The sequence below is a fragment of the Manis javanica genome, chromosome 11 (assembly GCF_040802235.1).
Source record: "Manis javanica isolate MJ-LG chromosome 11, MJ_LKY, whole genome shotgun sequence".
Taxonomy (NCBI): Eukaryota; Metazoa; Chordata; class Mammalia; order Pholidota; family Manidae; genus Manis; species Manis javanica.
Window position 1 is genome coordinate 25,384,426 of NC_133166.1, and position 22,120 is coordinate 25,406,545.

Below are 22,120 nucleotides of genomic sequence, written 5' to 3' on the forward strand. Positions count from 1 at the left end.
AGAACAAAACCAAGAATAATAGAAACAGTTTGAAATTTCAGAATAAGAGAATTTTGTTCTTCATATGAGTAGCAAACAAAAGTTTTTAAGTATTTCATGGCTTGTTAAATACCTCCTTTAATTATGAGAATCTAAATTAAAGTTTTTTTCAGTCATAGATACTCAAAGAAGATACAACTTTTACCATATATGTTACTATGTTGAATCAATCTAAAATCTCTGTAGAAGGAGCCACTAATAATTTCTTTTTGAGAAAAATACTTTCAGAATGTGGTTGCAAATTTGTTTGGTCTTCGCTCCATGGACAATATAGTTGAGAAAAGGAGAGACTAAAGATAAAGGTTTGATAAGAAAATATGAACAAAAGGTGGAATGTGGGAACCAATCCTGTGAGAGAAGAAAGTAAAGAAAGTAAGGAGGTAAAACTGTAGGAAGACACAAGTATGGGCAATACATGTATTAAGGACTTCAATTGTGCCTCTTTCTCAGGCAAATGAAATACAATGATAAAGATCTGAACATACGACAAGAGATAAATGACAAACCCTAAGATGGTGAGGGCAACAAATAAACCATAGATCTTATTGATCTGGATATCTTCAGTACTCAGCTTCACAATATTCATGTGCTCACAGTTAGAGTGGGAGATGCATGTGGTTTGGTAGAATTTGACATTTGATAAACACCAGGCATGGTGCTCTAAGAATGGCAGCCCTGAGTGTCACCCCAACTCCAGTGTGATTGAAGAACTATTGGCAGAGGGTGGTGGCATGTCTCGAGGGATCACAAATGGCCACATAGCAACCTACAACCATTGTCAGTGGGACAACTGATTCAATTGCCTGGAATGAGTGAACAAGCCACATCTGTACAAGGCAGGCTGCAAAAGAAATCTCTGCCCCCCAGAAAATGCCTAATGTTTTGCTCTCAGATACTGAGTGCAATATCTGTGGCCCAAATATGGTCAAAAAATATGTACATGGGTTTATGGAGTCATTTACATATGTGATTATCATGTACCTACATAGGGTCCACAACACTGTAGGTGAGGGATGTCATGCGCTATGATGATGGAAAACTAGCTATCATCCTGGAAATTTCATGACACAATATAATAGAAAACTCAAGCATTACAAATCACATGAATTTTTTAACAACTTTTTATATTTAGTCATGAGAGACTGTTACTCTTGCAAAAAGAAGAAAGTATGAAGGCATTAGTCACAATGGATTTTAAGAACAGAATATTTTTAGCACATGAATGCGAATCTGCTTGGTTTTTGCACCATAGACAAGTGGATTGAGGAATGGAGGGACCAGCAAGTACAAGCTAGAAAAGAGGATATGGATGTAAGGGGGAACATGGGATCCAAACCTGTGTGTGAAGAAAGAGAAGAAGGCAAGGAGGTAGAGCTGGAGGAAGACACAAATGTGAGGTATACAAGTATTAAATGCTTTCAACCGAGCCTCCTTCTGGGGCAAATGAAAAACGGTGATAAATACATGTGCATAGGACAATGTGATAAAAGTAAGGTCAAAGCATACTACAGTGAAGGCCACAAACAAGCCATAGATTTTGTTGATGCGGACGTTTTCTGCAGCCAGTTTCACAATGGCCATATGCTCACAGTAGGAGTGAGAGATTATCGTTGTAAGATAAAATTGAAACCGGCACTTTATCAGTGCTATGGAAGGGGCCACAAGAATGGCTGCCCTGAGTGTTACCACAGCCCCAATTTGGGTGACTAGCTGGTGGGTGAAGATGGCTGCATGCCTTAGTGGATAACAAATGGCCACATAACGGTCCAGGGCCATGGCCAGCAGGATGCCTGACTCTATGCACTGAAATGTGTGGATGAGGCACATTTGAAGCAAGCAGGAATCAAAATAAATCTCTGGCACATGAAACCAGAAGATGCCAAGCATCTTGGGCACAATGGTGGTGGCAAGTACAATGTCTGTGACTCCCAGCATGCCGAGGAAAATGTACATGGGCTCATGGAGGCTGCGCTCTGTTTTGATGATGATGAGAAGCAAGGAATTTCCGATCATGGCAACAAGGTACATGGCACAGAATGGGATGCCAATCCAGCCCTGCACAGACTCTAGGCCGGGAATCCCGATCAGGGTGAGCACAGGAGGCATGAAGACTGTCCTGTTGGAAATGGTCATCGTGTCCCTGGCAACCTGGATGCAAACAAAGTAAGAGCGTGAGTGGCACTGTTCCTCTACTTCATATTTTCATCCAAAGACATCGTAGCGATCCTGTTTATTTTTGAAGAACTCTAAGGTCATATCATATATCTCTTTCATATTATTGATTGGAAAGGACAGCTCCATAGATACACATCACTGTTTTCAGGGAAGTTAGCACAAACACTGTTCACAGCAAGTTGTTATGTGTATGTCAGGTGACTGCATTAGAAGCAGTCTAATCACATGGGGAAGAGAATAAGCTGCTGTTCTGTTATTTCTTCTGAACCTACAGACAAAATAATTAGACCTGTTTATTGTGCCTGGAAATTACATTTGAACCAGAGTTTCATGAATCTCCCCATATCTCACCTTCCAGCTACTCCTCCACCGCTCTACTATTCCCAGTGGCCTGTGAGTCAGAAACTGTCAGTTTGGACCAGCAAATTCTCAGATGCTGACCACTACATCAATTTAAAATACTCTCTGTGGAAGAGTATAGAAAAAGTTGGCCCCCAGGAGAATAACTTATTTATGAATATGTCTATCTGCATTACCTGGTAGATATTCTTTCCAAAGAATATGAATAAAGAGCTCTAAAAAGATCCTTTATATCCATGTACTTTCATGAGTAGGGGGTCTATGTTTATTCCCACATTTCATATTTCTGGTAAACTGTTTGATTTTTTCCTGTATAAGTAACAGTTGAAATCCTCAAAATTAATTGTGTGTCAAAAATAACTGAACTTCTGTAATACATATTCTAGAGTGCTGGAGGGAGAAACATCAAGGAGGCAAAAGAATCAGGAGCAGGGAAAAGAGAAATCATTTTAAGTGATACAAAATATAGGATAATAAGTGGGCAAGTTGGCTGGAATTAACAACTTCGTTTCATCTGTTTAAATTGTTCAGAGCCATATTACCATAGATTTTGGACAACTGAGGTTCATTAATTCTTAACAATTGTATATGATCAGGGAAACTAGAATTATTCTATGAGCTCATGCATAAGAAATTAATAGGAAATAGAGGGATGATAAAATAGAAAAATTTTCTTAAAAGGAGTCAAATACAGAACTAAAATCAAAGCTTGGGCTTCTAGACGTGACTCAGTACAGGGCTGTAGGGCACTGAGAGAACTTAATTCCCTCTCAATTCACTGATGACTGAATTTTCTATGCATTTGGCCTATTATACATTATATAAACACTCTCTTCCAATATTACATTTTAAATATTACATGTTTTGAAGCACGAAATCTCAAGCCATGCATAGAGAAGTGTTTGTTATTCTGTGAAAAATAGGCTTTGACTTTTTTGTTCATTCTAGACTCTCACTGAATTTCTGTTATAACAGCAAGCCCGGGATCAGCTAACCATGTACTGAATGTCACCACATAGGCTATTAATGCAGAAACAGTTGTGGTTTATGCTGCAAACCTCAGGTGATGGAATCTAGTCAGCAGGGCAATTCTATGATATGGAGGCTGTGTCAGCTGACAGGTAAAAGCATACACTCAGCTGTCAGTGAAGCCCTTTATTTCCAGTTTACTCCTCAACCCTTAATTCTATGACACCATAATCCATAGATCACCGATACTTTCTAATAATGGTGAAGTTTTTCTTCTTCGAAGATAATTAGTATAAGAACATGAACCCTTTAATAACAATTACATTGTCTTGCTTGTTCCAGAGTAAGGAGCTGACAGGTGGACATTACCTGAAAGTACAGACAGTGGTTGGCAGCTGGGAGAGAACATGAGTGAGCACAGGGCTTGCAGAATGGCAGGATATTGTTGGAAAATCTGGTAATGAAATTTATGGGAGAAAACTTGGGAATAGTGAGCCCTTCTGGCCACTTTTTGTTGGGAGCTGGTTCTGCTCTTACCAGACACCTGAAGAGTATTGTCAGGTTTCCATATCACTATCGCTCATCACTTACCTCTGCTGAACTCTGTTCTCCTCCTGAGATTCCAGTCTCTTTCCTTGAGTTTTGTGTTCTGTGATGCCTCTTCTGTCTCTCTGCACCCTCTGTGCCTGCACCCAGGCAATGGCAGGGACACGAATCATTTGGTGCTGGGAACACCTGCCGGCAGGTGCACATCTCTGGGACAGCCTTTCATGCTTCCTGTTCTCCTGTCAGACACTCTCCTTCCTCTGTGTGCCTGTCTGAGATCACGCTGGTGTATTCATCCTCCAATCACACTTATAGCAAGGCCTGTAATATTCTGGGCTCAGCATTTGAGTTTGATTTGTACAAGAAAGTTGATAACCACCAAATTTAGTGTTTCCCAATGAGTATGTGAAGAGGGAAGATTTATGACCATGGATGAGAGATCTCCTCACCACCAGCCCCTACACAAGGGCCCCAGCAGATGGTAATTAGGCCCTCTGGGTTCATCAACACCTACTATCTGTAATCATTTCAACAATTTACAGAAATCTCTTTGCTTTCCTTTTTTTTTCTTTCCCCACAGGATAAATGCAGAGAAATTAAATACCCAAGTGTTCTTTTTCTATATCACACACACACACACGGAGGGAGACTTGCATCTGTACTTCCACCTGGTTCTGTTTCCCTAGAGAATTATAATACAGGTTCTGGATAAGCTTATAAATTATTCATAGTAGTGGTAAATGGAAGATGAAGTATCATGTCTTGTTAATATTTTTTAACTGTAAAGGTACAGTTTATTACAAAAGCCAAGTGAACCTGATAACAAAATCCCAAATGAGATGACTTACCCATCAATTGAGGGTAATACAGATGCCAGACCAGCATTCCCAAGACGGCAGGAAGACTAAGCCAGGAGGGTCTGCACAAACCACTGCAGCCTATGGGAAATCTTCTACCGGGGAGGGTGGAGATGAGAAAAATGCTTCAAGTTGTCCTTAAATTGAACATTTTGATAAGAACTGCAAGGAGTCAAAGCCTTCAAGGCAGTATTACCCCCTCTTAGAAAACCAACCCCAAAGTGAGAGAGAAGAGTCAGTTCCTCACCTGATGGGCCAGAACTCACCATCTTTAAAATCTCTGTCCTCTTCTGAAATCACTACTACTAGGAAATAAGTCCTGAAGATTAAAGCCCTTGAAAATGTTGGTTCCAAATTTGTTCATCGAATTTTTAAACTACAGAAGAAATAAAAATGAACACACTGGGCAGATGATCAAAGGGAAGAGTAAAGTACATTACAGAAAGAATGTGCAAATAGAAAAAATAACAAGGCTTTGCTAACTGCTGATTATAAGGAGAATTACCTTTCACATATCAAACTGGTCAAGGTTAAAAATGTCAGCCATATGCAGTGTTTTTGAAAATTCAGGCAAACTATTTCTTTTAGTAATCATTGATATTAATTTAATTTCCTTGAAGGTGAATTTTGAAGTTTCTAATAATCATTAAAATTCACTTTTACAAAATATAGTTCTGTTTTTAAAGCAATTTATCCTGTAATTGTCCTCAGCCAAGTATTTCAGATGATAGTGAGTACTGGTTATCCCCTTGTCCTTATAATGACCCACTTGTTTATTCTTTTCCACTTGCAGGTCACAGTTTGGAACTAGTAATGATAAACTGAAGACCACAGTAATTGAACAATCTGGACTCTGGAGCAGATATTTTATGGGATATTAACAATTTGGATATCATGGGAATATTTTCCAGTGGCACACTCTGTCTTCATGTTGGTTTTATGTTCCCATATATTTTCCAGATGATTTTCAGATCTAGTCATTGTTAGATATACTTCAACCTTCTCTACATAAGTGTAGAATATTTTTTTAATTTTTAATTTTGATATCATTAATATACAAATACATGAGCAACATTGTGGTTACTAGATTCCCATCCATCATCAAGACACCACCACATACCCCATTACAGTAACTTTCCATCACCGTAGTAAGATGCTATAGATTCACTACTTGTCTTCTCTGTGCTGTTACTGCCTTCCCTGTGCCCCTCCCCTACATTATGTGCACTAATCATAATGCCCCTTTTTCCCTTTACCCCTCACTTCCCTCCCATTCTTCCCAGTCCCTCTCCCTTTGGTAACCATTAGTCCATTCTTGGGTTCTGTGAATCTGCTGCTGTTTTGTTCCTTCAGTTTGTTCTTTATTCTTATATTCCACAGATGAGTGAAATCATTTGATACTTGTCTTTCTCCACGTGGCTTATTTCACTGAGCATAATACTCTCTAGTTCCATCCATGTTGCTGCAAATTGTAGGATTTGTTTTCTGCTTGTGGCTGAAAAATATTCCACTGGGTATATATACCACATCTTTCTTATCCATTCATCTACTGATGGACACTTAGGTTGCTTCCATTTCTTGGCTATTGTAAATAGTGCTGTGATAAGCATAGGGGTGCACATGTCTTTTTCAAATTGGAGTGCTGTGTTCTTAGGGTAAATTCCTAGGAGTGGAATTCCTGGGTCAAGTGATATTTCTATTTTGAGCATTTTGAGAAACCTCCATATTGCTTTCCACAATGGTTGAACTAATTTACATTCCCACCAGCAGTGTACAAGGGTTCCTCTTTCTCCACAACCTTGCCAACATTTGTTGTTGTTTGTCTTTTGGATGCTGGCCATCCTAACTGGTGTGAGGTGATATCTCATTGCGGTTTTACTTTGCATTTCTCTGATGATTAGTGATGTGGACCATCTTTTCATGTGCCTGTTGGCCATCTGAATTTCTTATTTGGAGAGGTGTCTGTTCAGATCCTCTACCCATTTTTAATTGGATTATTTGGATTATTTGCTTTTTGTTTGTTGAGGTGTGTGAGCTCTTTGTATATTTTGGATGTCAACCCCTTATTCGATATGTCATTTATGAATGTATTCTCCCATACTGTAGGATGTCTTTTTGTTCTACTGACCATGTCCTTTGCTGTACAGAGGCTTTTTAGTTTGATATAGTCCCACTTGTTCATGTTTGCATTTTGTTTCCCTTGTGTGTGGAGATATGTTCATGAAGAAGTTGCTCATGTTTATATTAAAGAGACTTTTGCATATATTTTCTTCTAAGAGTTTTATGATTTCATAAATTACATTCAGGTCTTTTTTGAGTTTACTTTTGTATAAGGAGTTAGACAGTAATCTAGTTTCATTCTCTTACATGTAGCTGTCCAGTTTTGCCAAAACCAGCTTTTGAAGAGGCTGTCATTTCTCCATTGTATATCCATGGCTCTGCTTTATCACATATTAACTGACCATATACGCTTGGGTTTATATCTGGGATCTCTGGTCTGTTCCATTGGTCTATGAATCTATCTTGTGCCAGTACCAAATTGTCTTAATTAGTGTGGCTTTGTAGCACAGCTTGAAGTAGGGGAGTGTAATCCCCCCTCCCTTCCCACTTTATTCTTCCTTTTCATGATTGCTTTGGACACTCAAGGTCTTTGTGGTTTCATATGAATTTTAGAACTATTTGCTCATTGAAAATAGTTCACTGAAAAATGCTGTTGATATTTTGTCAGGGATTGATTTAGGCAAGTGGACATTTTGACTATATTAATTCTTCCTATCCATGAACATGAGATGTGTTTCCATTTATTGGTATCTTCTTTAGTTTCTATCATGAATGTCTTGTAGTTTTTAGAGTATAAGTCTTTCACTTCCTTGGTTTGGTTTATTCCTAGGTATTTTATTTTTTGATGCAATTGTAAATGGAATTTTTTTCCTGATTTCTCCTTCTGCTAGTTCATCATTAGTGTATAGGGATGCCACAGATTTCTGTGTATTCGTTTTGTATTCTGCAACTTTCCTGAAGTCAGAAATTAGACATAGTAGTTTTGGAGTGGTTTCTTTAGGTTTTTTTTATGTACAGTATCATGTCATCTGCAAATAGGGACAATTTAAATTCTACCTTGCCAATCTGGATACCTTTTATTTCTTTGTGTTGTCTGATTGCCATGGCTAGGACCTGCAGAACTATGTTGAATAAAAGTGGGGAGAGTGAGCATCCTTGTCTTGTTCCCAATCTTAAAGGAAAAGCTTTCCACTTCTCATTATTAAGTATGATGTTGGCTGTTGGTTTGTCATATATGGCCTTTATTATGTTGAGGTACTTGCCCTCTATACCCATTTTGTTGAGAGTTTTTATCACGAATGGATGTTGAGTCTTATCAAATGTTTTTTCATCATCTATGGAGATGATTACATGGTTTTTGTCCTTTTTGTTGATGTGGTGGATGATGTTGATGGATTTTCAAATGTACCATCATTGCATCTCTCGATGAATCCCACTTGATCATGGTGTATAATCCTATTGATGTATTTTTGAAATCAGTTTGCCAATATTTTGTTGAGTATTTTTGCATCTATGTTCTTCAGGGATATTGGTCTGTAGTTTTCTTTTTTTATGGTGTCTTTGCCTGGTTTGGTATTAGAGTGATGTTGTCCTCATAGAATGACTTTGGATATATTCCCTCCTCTTCTATTTTTTGGAAAACTTTAAGGAGAATGGGTATTATGTCTTCTTTAAATGTCTGATAAAATTCACTGGTGAATCCATCTCGTCTGGGCATTTTCTTTTTGGGTAGTTTTTTGATTACCGATTCAATTCATTGCTAGTAAATGGTCTGTTTAGATTTTCTGTTTCCCTTTGTCAGTTTTGGAAGGTTGTATTTTTCTAGGAAGTTTTCCATTTATTCTAGGTTATTCAGTTTGTCAGCATATAGTTTTTCATAGTATTCTCTAATAATTCTTTGTATTTCTGTGGTGTTCATCGTGATTTTTCCTGTCTCATTTCTGATTCTGTTTATGTGTGTAATTTCTCTTTTTTCTTAATAAGTCTCTCTAGGGGTTCATCTATTTTGTTTCTTTACTCAAAGAACCAGCTCTTGGTTTCATTAATTTTTTCTATTGTTTTATTCATCTCAATTTATTTATTTCTTCTCTGATCTTTTTTTTAATTTTAATTTTATTTTGGTATCATTAATCTACAATTACATGAAGGACATTATGTTTACTAGGCCCCCCCCTTCACCAAGTCCCCCCCACATATCCATTCACAGTCACTGTCCATCAACATAGTAAGATGCTGTAAAATCACTACTTGTCGTCTCTGTGTTGCACAACCCTCTCTGTGCACCCCCCCACACTATACATGTTAATCATCATGCCCCCTTTCTTTTTTCCCTCCCTTATCCCTCCATTCCCACTTGTCCTCCCCAGTCCCTTTCCCTTTGGTAACTGTTAGTCCATTCTTGGGTTCTGTGCTTCTGCTGCTGTTTTGTTCCTTCAGTTTTCCTTTGTTCATATACTCCACATATAAGTGAAATCATTTGGTACTTGTCTTTCTCTGCCTGGCTTATTTCACTGAGCATAATACCCTCTAGCTCCATCCATGTTGTTGCAAGTGGTAGGATCTGTTTTTTTCTTATAGCTGAGTAATATTCCATTGTATATATGTACCACATATTCTTTTTTATTATTTTGGTATCATTAATCTACAATTACAGAAAGAACATTACGTTTACTAGGTTCCCCCCTTCACCAAGTCCCCCGCACATACCCCTTCATGGTCACTGTCCATCTGCATAGTAAGATGCTGTAAAATCACTACTTGTCTTCTCTGTGTTGCGCAGCCCTCCCCATGCCCCCCATGCACTATACATGCTAATGGTAATGGCCTCTTTTTTTTTTCTCCACCCTTATCCCTCCCTTCCCACCCATCGTCCCCAGTCCCTTTCCCTTTGGTAACTATTAGTCCATTCTTGGGTTCTGTGATTCTGCTGCTGTTTTGTTCCTTCAGTTTTCCTTTCTTCTTATACTCCACATATGAGTGAAATCATTTGGTACTTATCCTTCTCCACTTGGCTTATTTCATTGAGCATAATACCCTCTAGTTCCATCCATGTTGTTGCGAATGGTAGGATCTGTTTTTTCTTATGGCTGCATAATATTCCATTGTGTATATGTACCACATCTTCTTTATCCATTCATCTACTGATGGACATTTAGGTTGCTTCCATATCTTTGCTATTGTAAACAGTGGAGCGATATACGTAGGGGTGCATCTGTCTTTTTCAAATTGGAGTGCTGTATTCTTAGGGTAAATTCCTAGAAGTGGAATTCCTGGGTCAAATGGTATTTCTATTTTGAGCATTTTGAGGAACCTCCATACTGCTTTCCACAATGGTGGAACTAATTTACATTCCCACCAGCAGTGTAGGAGGGATCCCCTTTCTCCACAACCTCACCAACATTTGTTGTTGTTTGTCTTTTGGATGGTAACCATCCTTACTGGTGTAAGATGATATCTCATTGTGGTTTTAATTTGCATTCCTATGATGACAAGCAATGTGGAGCATCTTTTCATGTGTCTGTTGGCCATCTGAATTTCTTCTTTAGAGAACTGTCTATTCAGCTCCTCTGCCCATTTTTTAATTGTATTATTTGCTTTCTGTTTGTTGAGGTGTGTGAGTTCTTTATATAGTTTGGATGTCAACCCTTTATCGGATCTGTCATTTATGAATGTATTCTCCAATACTGTGGGATACCTTTTTGTTCTATTGATGGTGTCCTTTGCTGTACAGAAGCTTTTCAGCTTGATATAGTCCCATTTGTTCATTTTTGCTTTTGTTTCCATGGCCCAGGGAGATATGTTCAAGAAGAGGTCACTCATGTTTATGTCTAAGAGATTTTTGCCTATGTTTTTTTCTAAGAGTTTTATGGCTCCATGACTTACATTCAAGTCTTTGATCCATTTCGAATTTACTTTTGTGTATGGGGTTAGACAGTGATCCAGTTTCATTCTCTTACATGTAGCTGTCCAGATTTGCCAGTACCATCTGTTGAAGAGACTGTCATTTCCCCATTGTATGTCCATGGCCCCTTTATCAAATATTAGTTGACCATATATGTTTGGGTTAATGTTTGGAGTCTCTCTTCTGTTTCATTGGTCTGTGGCTCTGTTCTTGTGCCATTACCAAATTGTCTTGATTACTGTGGCTTTGTAGTAAAGCTTGAAGTTGGGGAGTGAGATCCACCCCCCCACTTTATTCTTCCTTCTCAGGATTGCTTTAGCTATTCGGGGTCTGTGGTGTTTCCATATGAATTTTTGAACTATTTATTCCAGTTCATTGAAGAATGCTGTTGGTAGTTTGATAGGGATTGTATCGAATCTGTATATTGCTTTGGGCAGTATGGCCATTTTGATGATATTAATTCTTACTAGCCAGGAGCATGGGATGAGTTTCCATTTGTTAGTGACCTCTTTAATTTCTCTTAAGAGTGTCTTATAGTTTTCAGGGTATAGGTCTTTCACTTCCTTGGTTAGGTTTATTCCTAGGTATTTTATTCTTTTTGATGCTATTGTAAATGGAATTGTCTTCCTGATTTCTCTTTCTGTTGGTTCATTGCTAGTGTATAGGAAAGCCACAGATTTTTATGTGTTAATTTTGTATCCTGAAACTTTGCTGAATTCCTATATTAGCTCTAGTAGTTTCAGAGTGGAGTCTTTAGGGTTTTTTATGTACAATATCATGTCATCTGCAAATAGTGACAGTTTAACTTCTTCTTTACCAATTTGGATTCCTTGTATTTCTTTGTTCTGTCTAATTGCCATGGCTAGGAACTCCAGTACTATGTTGAATAACAGTTGGGAGAGTGGGCATCCCTGCCTTGTTCCTGATCACAGAGGAAAAGCTTTCAGCTTCTCGCTGTTCAGTGTGATGTTGGCTGTGTGTTTATCATGTATGGCCTTTATTATGTTGAGGTACTTGCCCTTTATACCCATTTTGTTTGGAGTTTTTATCATGAATGGATGTTGAATTTTGTCAAATGCTTTTTCAGCATCAAAGGAGATGATTATATGGTTTTTGTCCTTTTTGTTGATGTGGTGGATGATGTTGATGGATTTTCGCATGTTGTACCATGGTTGCATCCCTGGGATGAATCCCACTTGGTCATGGTGTATGATCCTTTTGATGTATTTTTTAATGCGGTTTGCTAGTATTTTGTTGAGTATTTTTGCATCTACGTTCATTAGTGATATTGGTCTGTAGTTTTCTTTTTTGGTGGGGTCTTTGCCTGGTTTTGGTGTTACGGTGATGTTGGCTTCATAGAATGAGTTTGAGAGTATTCCCTCCTCTTCTATTTTCTGGAAAACTTTAAGGAGAATGGGTATTATGTCTTCTCTATATGTCTGATAAAATTCTGAGGTAAATCTATCTGGCCTGGGGATTTTGTTCTTTGGTAGTTTTTTGATAACCTCTTCAACTTCATTGCTGGTACTTGGTCTGTTTAGATTTTCTGTTTCTTTCTGGGTCAGTCTTGGAAGGTTGTATTTTCCTAGGAAGTTGTCCATTTCTCCTAGGTTTCCCAGCTTGTTAGCATATAGGCTTTCATAGTACTCTCTTATAATTCTTTGTATTTCTGTGGGGTCCGTCGTGATTTTTCCTTTCTCATTTCTGATTCTGTTGATTTGTGTTGTCTCTCTTTTCTTCTTAATAAGTCTGGCTAGAGCCTTATTTATTTTGTTTATTTTCTTGAAGAACCAGCTTTGGTTTCATTGATTTTTGCTATTGTTTTATTCTTCTCAATTTTGTTTATTTCTTCTCTGATCTTTATTATGTCCCTCCTTCTGCTGACCTTAGGCCTCATTTGTTCTTCTTTTCCCAATTTCGATAATTGTGACATTAGACCATTCATTTGGGATTGTTCTTCCTTCTTTAAATATGCCTGGATTGCTATATACTTTCCTCTTAAGACTGCTTTTGCTCTATCCCACAGTAGTTGGGGCTTTGTGTTGTTGTTGTGGTTTGTTTCCATATATTGCTGGATCTCCATTTTGATTTGGTCATTGATCCATTATTTAGGAGCATGTTGTAAAGACTCCATGTGCTTGTGAGCCTTTTTGCTTTCTTGGTACAATTTATTTCTACTTTTATACCTTTGTGGTCTCAAAAGTTGGTTGGTAGGATTTCAATCTTTTTGAATTTACTGAGGCTCTTTTTGTGGCCTAGTATGTGGTCTATTCTGGAGAATGTTCCATGTGCTCTTGAGAAGAATGTGTATCCTGTTGCTTTTGGGTGTAGAGTTCTATAGATGTCTATTAGGTCCATCTGTTCTAGTGTGTTGTTCAGTGCCTGTGTGTCCTTACTTATTTTCTGTCTGGTGGATCTGTCCTTTGGAGTGAATGGTGTGTCCAAGTCTCCTAAAATGAATGCATTGCAGTCTATTTCCCCCTTTAGTTCTGTTAGTATTTGTTTCACATATGTTGGTGCTCCTGTGTTGGGTGCATATATATTTATAATGGTTATATCCTCTTGTTGGACTGAGCCCTTTATCATTATGTAATGTCCTTCTTTATCTCTTGTTACTGTCTTTGTTTTGAAGTCTATTTTGTCTGATTCTAATACTGCAACCCCTTCTTTCTTCTCTCTGTTGTTTGCCTGAAATATGTTTTTCCATCCCTTCACTTTAAGTCTGTGCATGTCTTCAGGTTTGAGGTGAGTCTCTTGTAGGCAGCATATGGATGGGTCTTGCTTTTTTATCCATTCTATTACTCTATGTCTTTTGATTGGTGCATTCAGTCCATTTACATTTAGGGTGATTATTGAAAGATATGTACTTATTGCCATTGCAGACTTTAAGTTCGTGATTACCAAAGGTTCAAGGTTAGCTTCTTTACTATCTTACTGTCTAACTTAACTCGCTTATTGAGCTATTATAAACACTGTCTGATGATTCTTTATTTCTCTCCCTTCTTATTCCTCCTCCTCCCTTCTTCATATGTTGGATGTTTTGTTCTGTGCCCTTTTTAGGGGTGCTCACATCTAGAGCAGTCCCTGTAAGATGCCCTGTAGAGGTGGTTTGTGGGGGGCAAATTCCCTCAACTTTTGCTTGTCTGAGAATTCTTTAATCCCTCCTTTATATTTAAATGATAATCGTGCTGGATGCAGTATTCTTGGTTTGAGGCCCTTCTGTTTCATTGCATTAAGTATATCATGCCATTCTCTTCTGGCCTGTAAGGTTTCTGTTGAGAAGTCTGATGATAGCCTGATGCATTTTCCTTTGTAGGTGACCTTTTTTTTCTCTCTGGCTGCCTTTAATACTTTGTCCTTGTCTTTGATCTTTGCCATTTTAATTATTATGTGTCTTGGTGTTGCCCTCCTTGGATCCCTTGTCATGGGAGTTCTGTGTACCTCTGTGGTCTGAGAGGTCTTTCCTCCCCTAGTTTGGAGAAGTTTTCAGCAATTATTTCTTCAAAGACACTTTCAACCCCTTTTCTCTCTCTTCTTCTTCTGGTACCCCTTTAATGCGGATATTGTTCCATTTCGATTGGTCCCACAGTTCTCTTAAAATTCCTTCATTCCTGGAGATCCTTTTATCTCTCTCTGCATCAGCTTCTCTGCATTCCTGTTCTCTGTTTTCTAGTCCATTAATGGTCTTTTGTATCTCGTCCATTCTGTTTTGAAGTCCTTCCAGAGATTGTTTTATTTCTGTATTCTCCCTCCTTAGTTCTTGCATATTTCTCTGCAAGTCCATCAGCATAGTTATGACTTTTGTTTTGAATTCTTTTTCAGAAAGATTGGTTAAATCTGTCTCCCCAGGTTCCTTCTCAGGGGAAGATGTAAAAGATGTCGAAGCTGTCTGTGTTAGTCTTGTTTGGATAAAATTTTTTTGCCTTTTCATGTTGTTAGGTGCAGTGATGTGCTATTGACTCGTCTATCAGCTGGGAGAGTCAAGACTCTTTCCACTTGCTCCTGGCCTTTCTTTACTGGGACAACTGCGACCCCTAGTGGCTTGTGTTGGGCAATTGCATGTAGATTGGGTCTCTGTATCTTGCCAGGCCAGTATGGAGGAAGCTCCCTTGCTGTGGGCGTGGCCAGCCTCCAGCTGCTGCTCTGCTATGGTGGGGCCCTGGAGGGGTAATGGTTGGGGGGCTGTTTGGCTGTTTACCTCTGTGATGGGTCTCAGAGCTGTTGTCCAGGGGGTTAGTGTGCCCAGAGCTCCCTGGAATTTCCAGCTGCTGGACTGTGACCCAGGATGCTTCAGTCCAGTTGTGGGGTCCCTGTCCCTTTAAGACTTTCAAAAAGCACTCTCTTTTCTTTGTCCCAGGGGCACCAGCTTCAGGACCCCCTCACAGGTCTTACTTTTTTGCTTTGTTGTTAAACTCTACAAATGAGTGAAATCATTTGATACTTGCCTTTCTACACCTGACTTATTTTTCTGAGCATAATACCCTCTAGCTCCATCCATGTTTTTACAAATGGTAAGATTTGTTTTCCCTTTATGGCTGAATAATATAATATTCTGTATATGTACCATATCTTCTCTGTCTATTCGTCTACTTAGGTTTGCTTCCATTTCTTGGCTATTGTAAATAGCCAATTGACACTTAGGTTGCTTCCATTTCTTGGCTATTGTAAATAGTGCAGCAATAAACATAGGGGTGCATTTGTCTTTTTGAATCAGGGATCTTGTTTTCCTCAGGTAAATTCCTAGGAGTGGAATCACTGAGTCAAATAATATTTCTATTTTTAGTTTTTAGAGGAAACTCCATATTACTTTCCACAATGGTTGAACTAATTTACGTTCCTACCAGCAGTGTAGCAGGGTTCCCCTTTCTCCATATTCTTCCCAGAATTTGTTGTTGTTTGTCTTTTGGATGGTGGCCATCCTAACTGGTATAAGGTGATATCTCATTAAGGTTTTAATTTGCATTTCCCTGATAACTAGCAATGTGGAGCATCTTTTCATGTGCCTGTTGGTCATCTGAATTTCTTTAGATAATTGTTCAGATCCTCCACCCAATTGTTAATTGGGTCATTTGCTTTTTGGGTGTTGAGGCATGTGTGCTCTTTATATTTTTTGTATATTAACCCCTTGTTAGATATGTCATTTATAAATATATTCTCTCATACTGTAGGCTGCCTTTTTGTTCTGCTGATGGTGCCCTTTGCTGTACAGAAGCTTTTTAGTTTGATTTAGTCCCACTTGTTCATTTTTACTTTCTTTCCTTTGCCCAAGGAGATGTGTTCAGGAAAAAGTTGCTCATATTTATATTCAACAGATTTTTGCTTCTAAGGGTTTATGTTTTCATGACTTACATTCAGGTCTTTGATCCATTTCAAGTTTTCCTTTTGTGTATGGAGTTAGACAATAATCCAGTTTCATTTTCTTACATTTGCTAGTCCAGTTTTGCCAACACCATTTGTTGTAAAGGCTGTCTTTTTCCCATTGTATATCCATGGCTCCTTTATTGTATATAAATTAGCCATATATGCTTTGGTTTATATCTGGGCTTTCTATTCTGCTCTATTGGTCTATGGGTCTGTTCTTGAGCCAATACCAAATTGTTTTGATTACTGTAGCTTTGTAGTACAGCTTAAAATGAGGGACTGTAATCCCTCCAGCTTTATTCTTCTTTCTCAGGATTGCTTTGGCTATTCTTGGTCTTTTTTGGTTTCATACATATGAATTTTAGAACTATTTGTTCTAGTTTGTTGTAAAATGCTATTGGTGTTTTGATAGGGATTGCATTGAATCTGTAGATTGCTGTAGGCAGGGTGGCCATTTTGACAATATTAATACTTCATATCCATGAGCATGGTATGTATTTCCATTTAATGGTGTCTTTTTAAAATTTCTCTCCTGAGTGTCTTGTAGTTTTCAGAGTATAAGTCTGTGTGTACTGCTATTTCATTTAAGATAATACCTTCTAGGTTCATCCATGTTGCCACAAATGGCAGGATTTCTTTATCTTTTATGGCTGAATAATATTCCCTTAAATATATGTACTGTATCTTCTTTATCCATTCATCTATTGATGGACACACTAGTGCTTCCATATCTTGGCTATTTAAATAATGTGTCAACAAATTTAGGGGTACATATATCTTTTCAAGTAAGAGATTTGGTTTTCTTCAGGTAAATTCTTAGGCTGGAGTTAGTGGGTCATATGGTATTTCTATTTTTAATTTATTGAGGAATTGCCATACTGCTTTAAGAGTGGCTAGACCAATTTACATTCCCACCAATAGTGTAGGAGAATTCCCTTTTCTCTACATCCTAGCCAACACTTGTTACTTCTTGTCTTTTGGAAGGTGGCCATTCTGACTGGTGTGAGATGATATCTCATTATGGTCTTGATTTTCATTTCCATGATGATTAGCTACATGGAGCATATAGTGCCAGTTGGTCATATATATTTCTTCTTTGGAAAATGTCTGTTCAGTTCTTTTGCCCATTTTTTTAACTGTGTTATTTGTTTTTGGTTTTGAAGCATATAAATTCTTTATATATTTTGGATGTTAGCCCCTTTTGGATAATTCATTTGTAATTATATTCTTCCATACTATAGGCTGCCTCTTTGTTTTGTTGATGGTGTTCTTTGCTGTGCAGAAGCTTTTTAGTTTGATGTAGTCCCACTTGTTCATTTTTTATTTTCTCTGTAGCCCAGGGAGACATGTCCAGAAAAAAATTGCTCATGCTTATGTTCAAGAGATTTTTGCCTATGTGTTCTTCTAAGTGTTTTATGGTTTCATGGCTTATATTTAGGTGTTTAATATTTCTCTGGTTTACTTTATGTATGGAGTTAGTTGGTAATCCAGTTTCACTCTCTTGCATGTTCCTGTCCAGTTTTCCCAATACCACTTATTAAAGAGACTCTCTTTTCCCCATTGTATATTCATGGCTCCTTTATCAAATGTTAATTGACCATATATGCATAGGTTTATATCTGGGATTTCTCTTCTGTTCCATTGATCTATGGGTCTGTTCTTGCATACATAGCATACTCTTGATTATATAGCTTTGTAGTATAGCTTGAAGTCAGGGAGGATAGCACCCTCAGCTTTGTTCTTCTTTCTCAAGATTGTTTTGGCTATTTGGAGTCTTTTGTGGTTCCATGTGAAATTTTGGATTGTTTGTTCTAGTTCATTGAAAATTACCATTGGTATTTTGATACAAATTGTGTTGAATCTGTAAATTGCTTTGGGCAGGATGGCCATTTTGACCATATTAATTCTTCTTATCCACGATCATTGGATAGATTTCCTGATTTGTGTCTTCTTTAATTTCTTTCATCAGTGTCTTATAGTTTTCAGAGTTCTGGTCTTACAACTCCTTGGTTAGGTTTATTCTTAGGTATTTTATTGTTTTTGAAGTAATCATAAATGAGTTTTCCTGATTTCTCTTTCTGCTAGTTCACTGTTAGTATATAGGAATGCAATGTATTTCTGAATATTGATTTTTGTATCCTATATCTTTGCTGAATCCAATTTTTAGTTCTAATAGTTTTTTGGTGCAGTCTATAAGGCTTTCTATGTACAGTATCATGTGATCAGCAAACAGTGATAATTTTGATTCTTCTGTACCAATTTGGATGACTTTCATCTCTTTATTTTATATGATCACTATGGCTAAGATTTCTAGTATTATGTTGAATAAAAGTGGGCATTCTTTCTTGTTTCTGATCTTAAAGGAAAATTTTTCAGCTTTTCATCATTGAGTAGGGTGTTAGCTATGGGTTTGTCATATACAACTAAGCTAAGGAACAGAGAGAAATAAGAATTTCTAAAACAGAGGATGCTAAAAGAGCTGTGTGACAACTTGAAATGAAACAACATTTGCACAAGAGCAGTTCTAGAAGGGCAAGAGAGAGACAAAAGAGGACAAATTCCCTTTGAAAAAATAATAGCTGAAAACTTCCCCAATGTGGGGAAGAAGATAAACACATATGTTCTGGAAGCACAAATAGCTCCTAACAAAAAGAAGGTAACATCAAAATATATAGTAATTACAATGGCAAATATTAAAGATAAAGACAAATCTTTAAAGCAGCAAGAAAGAACCAGATGGTTACCTTGAAGGGACCCTCATAAGGCTATCAGCAGATTTCTCAGCAGAAACTTTAGCCAGAAGGGAGTGGCATGAAATATTTAAGGTACTGAAATGGAAGGACCTACAACAAAGAATCCTCTACCTGTGCAGCAAAATTATCATTCAGAATTGAGAGTTTAAAAGTTTCCCAGATAAACCAAAGTTAGAAGAATTCACCACCACTAAACTGGCCTTATAGAATATTGTCAGTGGGACTTCTGTAAATGGAAATGTTCTTAAGCCTAAATATTTTTCATCAGTGAAAATAAACTTACAATATATGTAGTAGACCAACTACTTACTAAGCAAGTATGAACTTTAAAAAAAATGTAGTGAAATCAACCATACAAAAAATCAGTCAAGGGATACACAAAAGATGTAGATTATGACATACATAAAGTTTGGATGAGGAAGAAAAATTAAAAGTATATTCTTAGACTGTGGTAAAAATAGAGCAACCATCAACTTAATATAGACTGTTGTATGTTTAGGAAACTGTTTATGGACCTTATGGTAACCACATCCTAAAGCCTGTAATAGATACACCAAACAATTTAAAAAATAAATCCCAACATAACATTAAAGAATACAACAAAATAACAAGGGAAGAGTATAAGAGAGGAAGAAGGGCACAAAAACAGGCTCAATAAATCCATCTCTTCAGATCACAATGATATGAAATTAGAAATCAATTACATGAAAAGAAAACCACAAACACATGGAGGCTAAACAACATACTTCTAAATAATCAATGGATTAAGGAAGAAGTCAAGCAATACATGGGGACAAATGAAAACAAAAATGCAACATTTCAAAATATGTGGTATGCTGCAGAACAGTTCTAATATGGAAGTACATTGCAATGCAAGCCTATTACGGAAACAACAATCCCAAATAATCTAAACTCATAATTAAAGGAACTAGAAAAATGAAGAACAAAAAATCCAAAGTTAATAGAAGGGACATTATAAAGATCAGAGCAAAATAAATTATATGGAGAATAATAAAACAATAAAAAATAATCAGTGAGACCAAGAACTTGTTCTTTGAGAAGATTAACAAAATGGACAAACCCCTAGTCAGACTTACCAAAAAAAGAAAAGAGAGGACACAGTAAACAAAATCACAAATGAAAAAGGAATAGTCACAGATACCAAAGAAATACAATTATTAGAAAATTATATGAAAAAATATATGCCAGTAATTTGGACAACCTAGAAGAAATGGACAAAGCTCTAGAAAAATACAGTCTTCCAAGACTGACCCAGGAAGTAACAGAAAATTTGAACAGAATGATTATCAGTAACAAAATTGAATTGGTAAACAAAAAATTCCCAACAATTTAAAGTCCAATAGCAGATGATTTCACAGCTGAATTCTACCTCACATTTAAAGAAAAGTTAATCCCTGTCCTTTTTAAAGTATTTCAAAAAGTAGAATAAAAAGGGATACTTCCAAACTCATTCTATGAGGCCAAAATCACTTTAATAGCAAAATCAGACAGACATTACAAAAAAAGAAACCTAAAGACCAATATCCCTGATGAACATAAATGCAAAAATCCTCAACAAAATATTAACAAACTAAATTCAAAAATACATCAAAAGGATCATCCATCACCATCAAGTGAGATATATCCCAGGGATACAAGGATGGTATGATATTCTTAAATCGATCAATGTGATACACTGCCTTAACAAAAGGAAAGATACAAACCACATGATCATCTCAATAGATGCTGAAAAAGCATTTGACAAAATTCAACATCCACTCATGATAAAAAGTCTCAACAAAATGGGTGTAGATAAAACATACCTCAACATAATATGCCATGATTTTAGTGTCATAAATCAAATTAGAGATATCTGCACACATGTAAATATTTCCCTTAATATTTAAAAGAATTACCTATGGGCTGGAATTTTCAGCAACTGTCCACTAGCCTTAGGTTCTCAAGTAATTACTCCTAGAAACAAAAAAATCCATTTCTTTAGTAACACAATATGCTTGACTAATTGAAAAGCATAATGTTTTGTACCACTAAGAAGATATGCTGCCAAATGCCAAGTACATACCACACATACATACATACAACACACACACACACACACATGCGCACATATTTCCTTTGTTATTGAGGAAAATTCTCCAAGGACACAAAATAACTTCAGAATAAATTCAACCTTGCACAGCATCCATATCCTTTCTTGACGTTCATATTTATATCATCTTTCAAACTGTACATTATATGGAAAATAACAGTGCAATTACTGTTACATTAACTACATTCTCTTGTTTAAATCTCCTCTATCTACCTGACATCTTGTGTCTACTTACTTGACTACTCATTCATCATTCCTCAAGAATCAGACTTCCTAATTAAAACAGAAAAGCAAATACAATTATCCTGACCACTGTTTTCAGTTAGTTTTCAATGCTTCATTCCCTTTGCTAGCCCCACATTCTATGCCTACCACTGTTATTTCTCTCTCTCAGAATTATAAGGCTACAACTGCTGCAAAATCACAAAAGTAAACACTGTGTCATATTTACCATTATGCCACAATTTTATTGTAAGTTGTTGATACCACTTGGTGAATTAATAAAGAAGTAAAGGGTAGAAGTAGCAGAAAAAATATTGATGTGTCACATGGAACCCTTGAGCTCTCATGGATGTTTACACTGATAATTCCCTAAATGACCCTGAAGTTTTAGGACTTCATTGTGATATCAGATACATAAAGCTTCATTGGCTTGTTTCTTCTGCTTTTTTTGTTTAAATAAGGTGTGGATAAGAAACAGTTCCTCTGGTTTTTCTGAAGATTAGTAGGATGAAACAAAAGATAAAGAGAGTCAACAACTTGTTTTAACTGAGAACCTGTACAGACCAAAAAAAAAAATGAATGAGTCTTAGGTGCTTCTGAATTCAGTGAGATGCATATTTGTGAACCCTTAATGAGGAATAATAAATGAGGAAGCTAAACTAACCACTAAAAAATAAAAGAGAAAAAGAAAAGCATACATGTTTAGACGTTTTCCAAATTTCTCACACTTGTTACCCACGTAGGATCCACTGCACCGTGGATTGAA

At 37.0% G+C, this 22,120-nt stretch overlaps 1 protein-coding gene and 1 pseudogene across 1 annotated transcript; both read right to left on the minus strand.

Moving 5' to 3' along the window:
• Window positions 1–234: 234 nt before the first annotated feature.
• Window positions 235–990, minus strand: LOC108407209 (olfactory receptor 52A5-like; annotated as a pseudogene).
• Window positions 991–1,233: 243 nt separating this feature from the next.
• LOC140844216 (olfactory receptor 52A1-like) lies at window positions 1,234–2,172 on the minus strand. Its single transcript, XM_073215690.1, has one exon. It carries the CDS (start codon window positions 2,170–2,172, stop codon window positions 1,234–1,236), a length of 939 nt encoding a protein of 312 aa, XP_073071791.1.
• Window positions 2,173–22,120: the final 19,948 nt, after the last annotated feature.

Bases quoted from the DNA above. Each gene is read 5' to 3' on its own strand.
- LOC140844216 (XM_073215690.1), bottom strand. From the start codon at position 2,172: ATGACCATTTCCAACAGGACAGTCTTCATGCCTCCTGTGCTCACCCTG.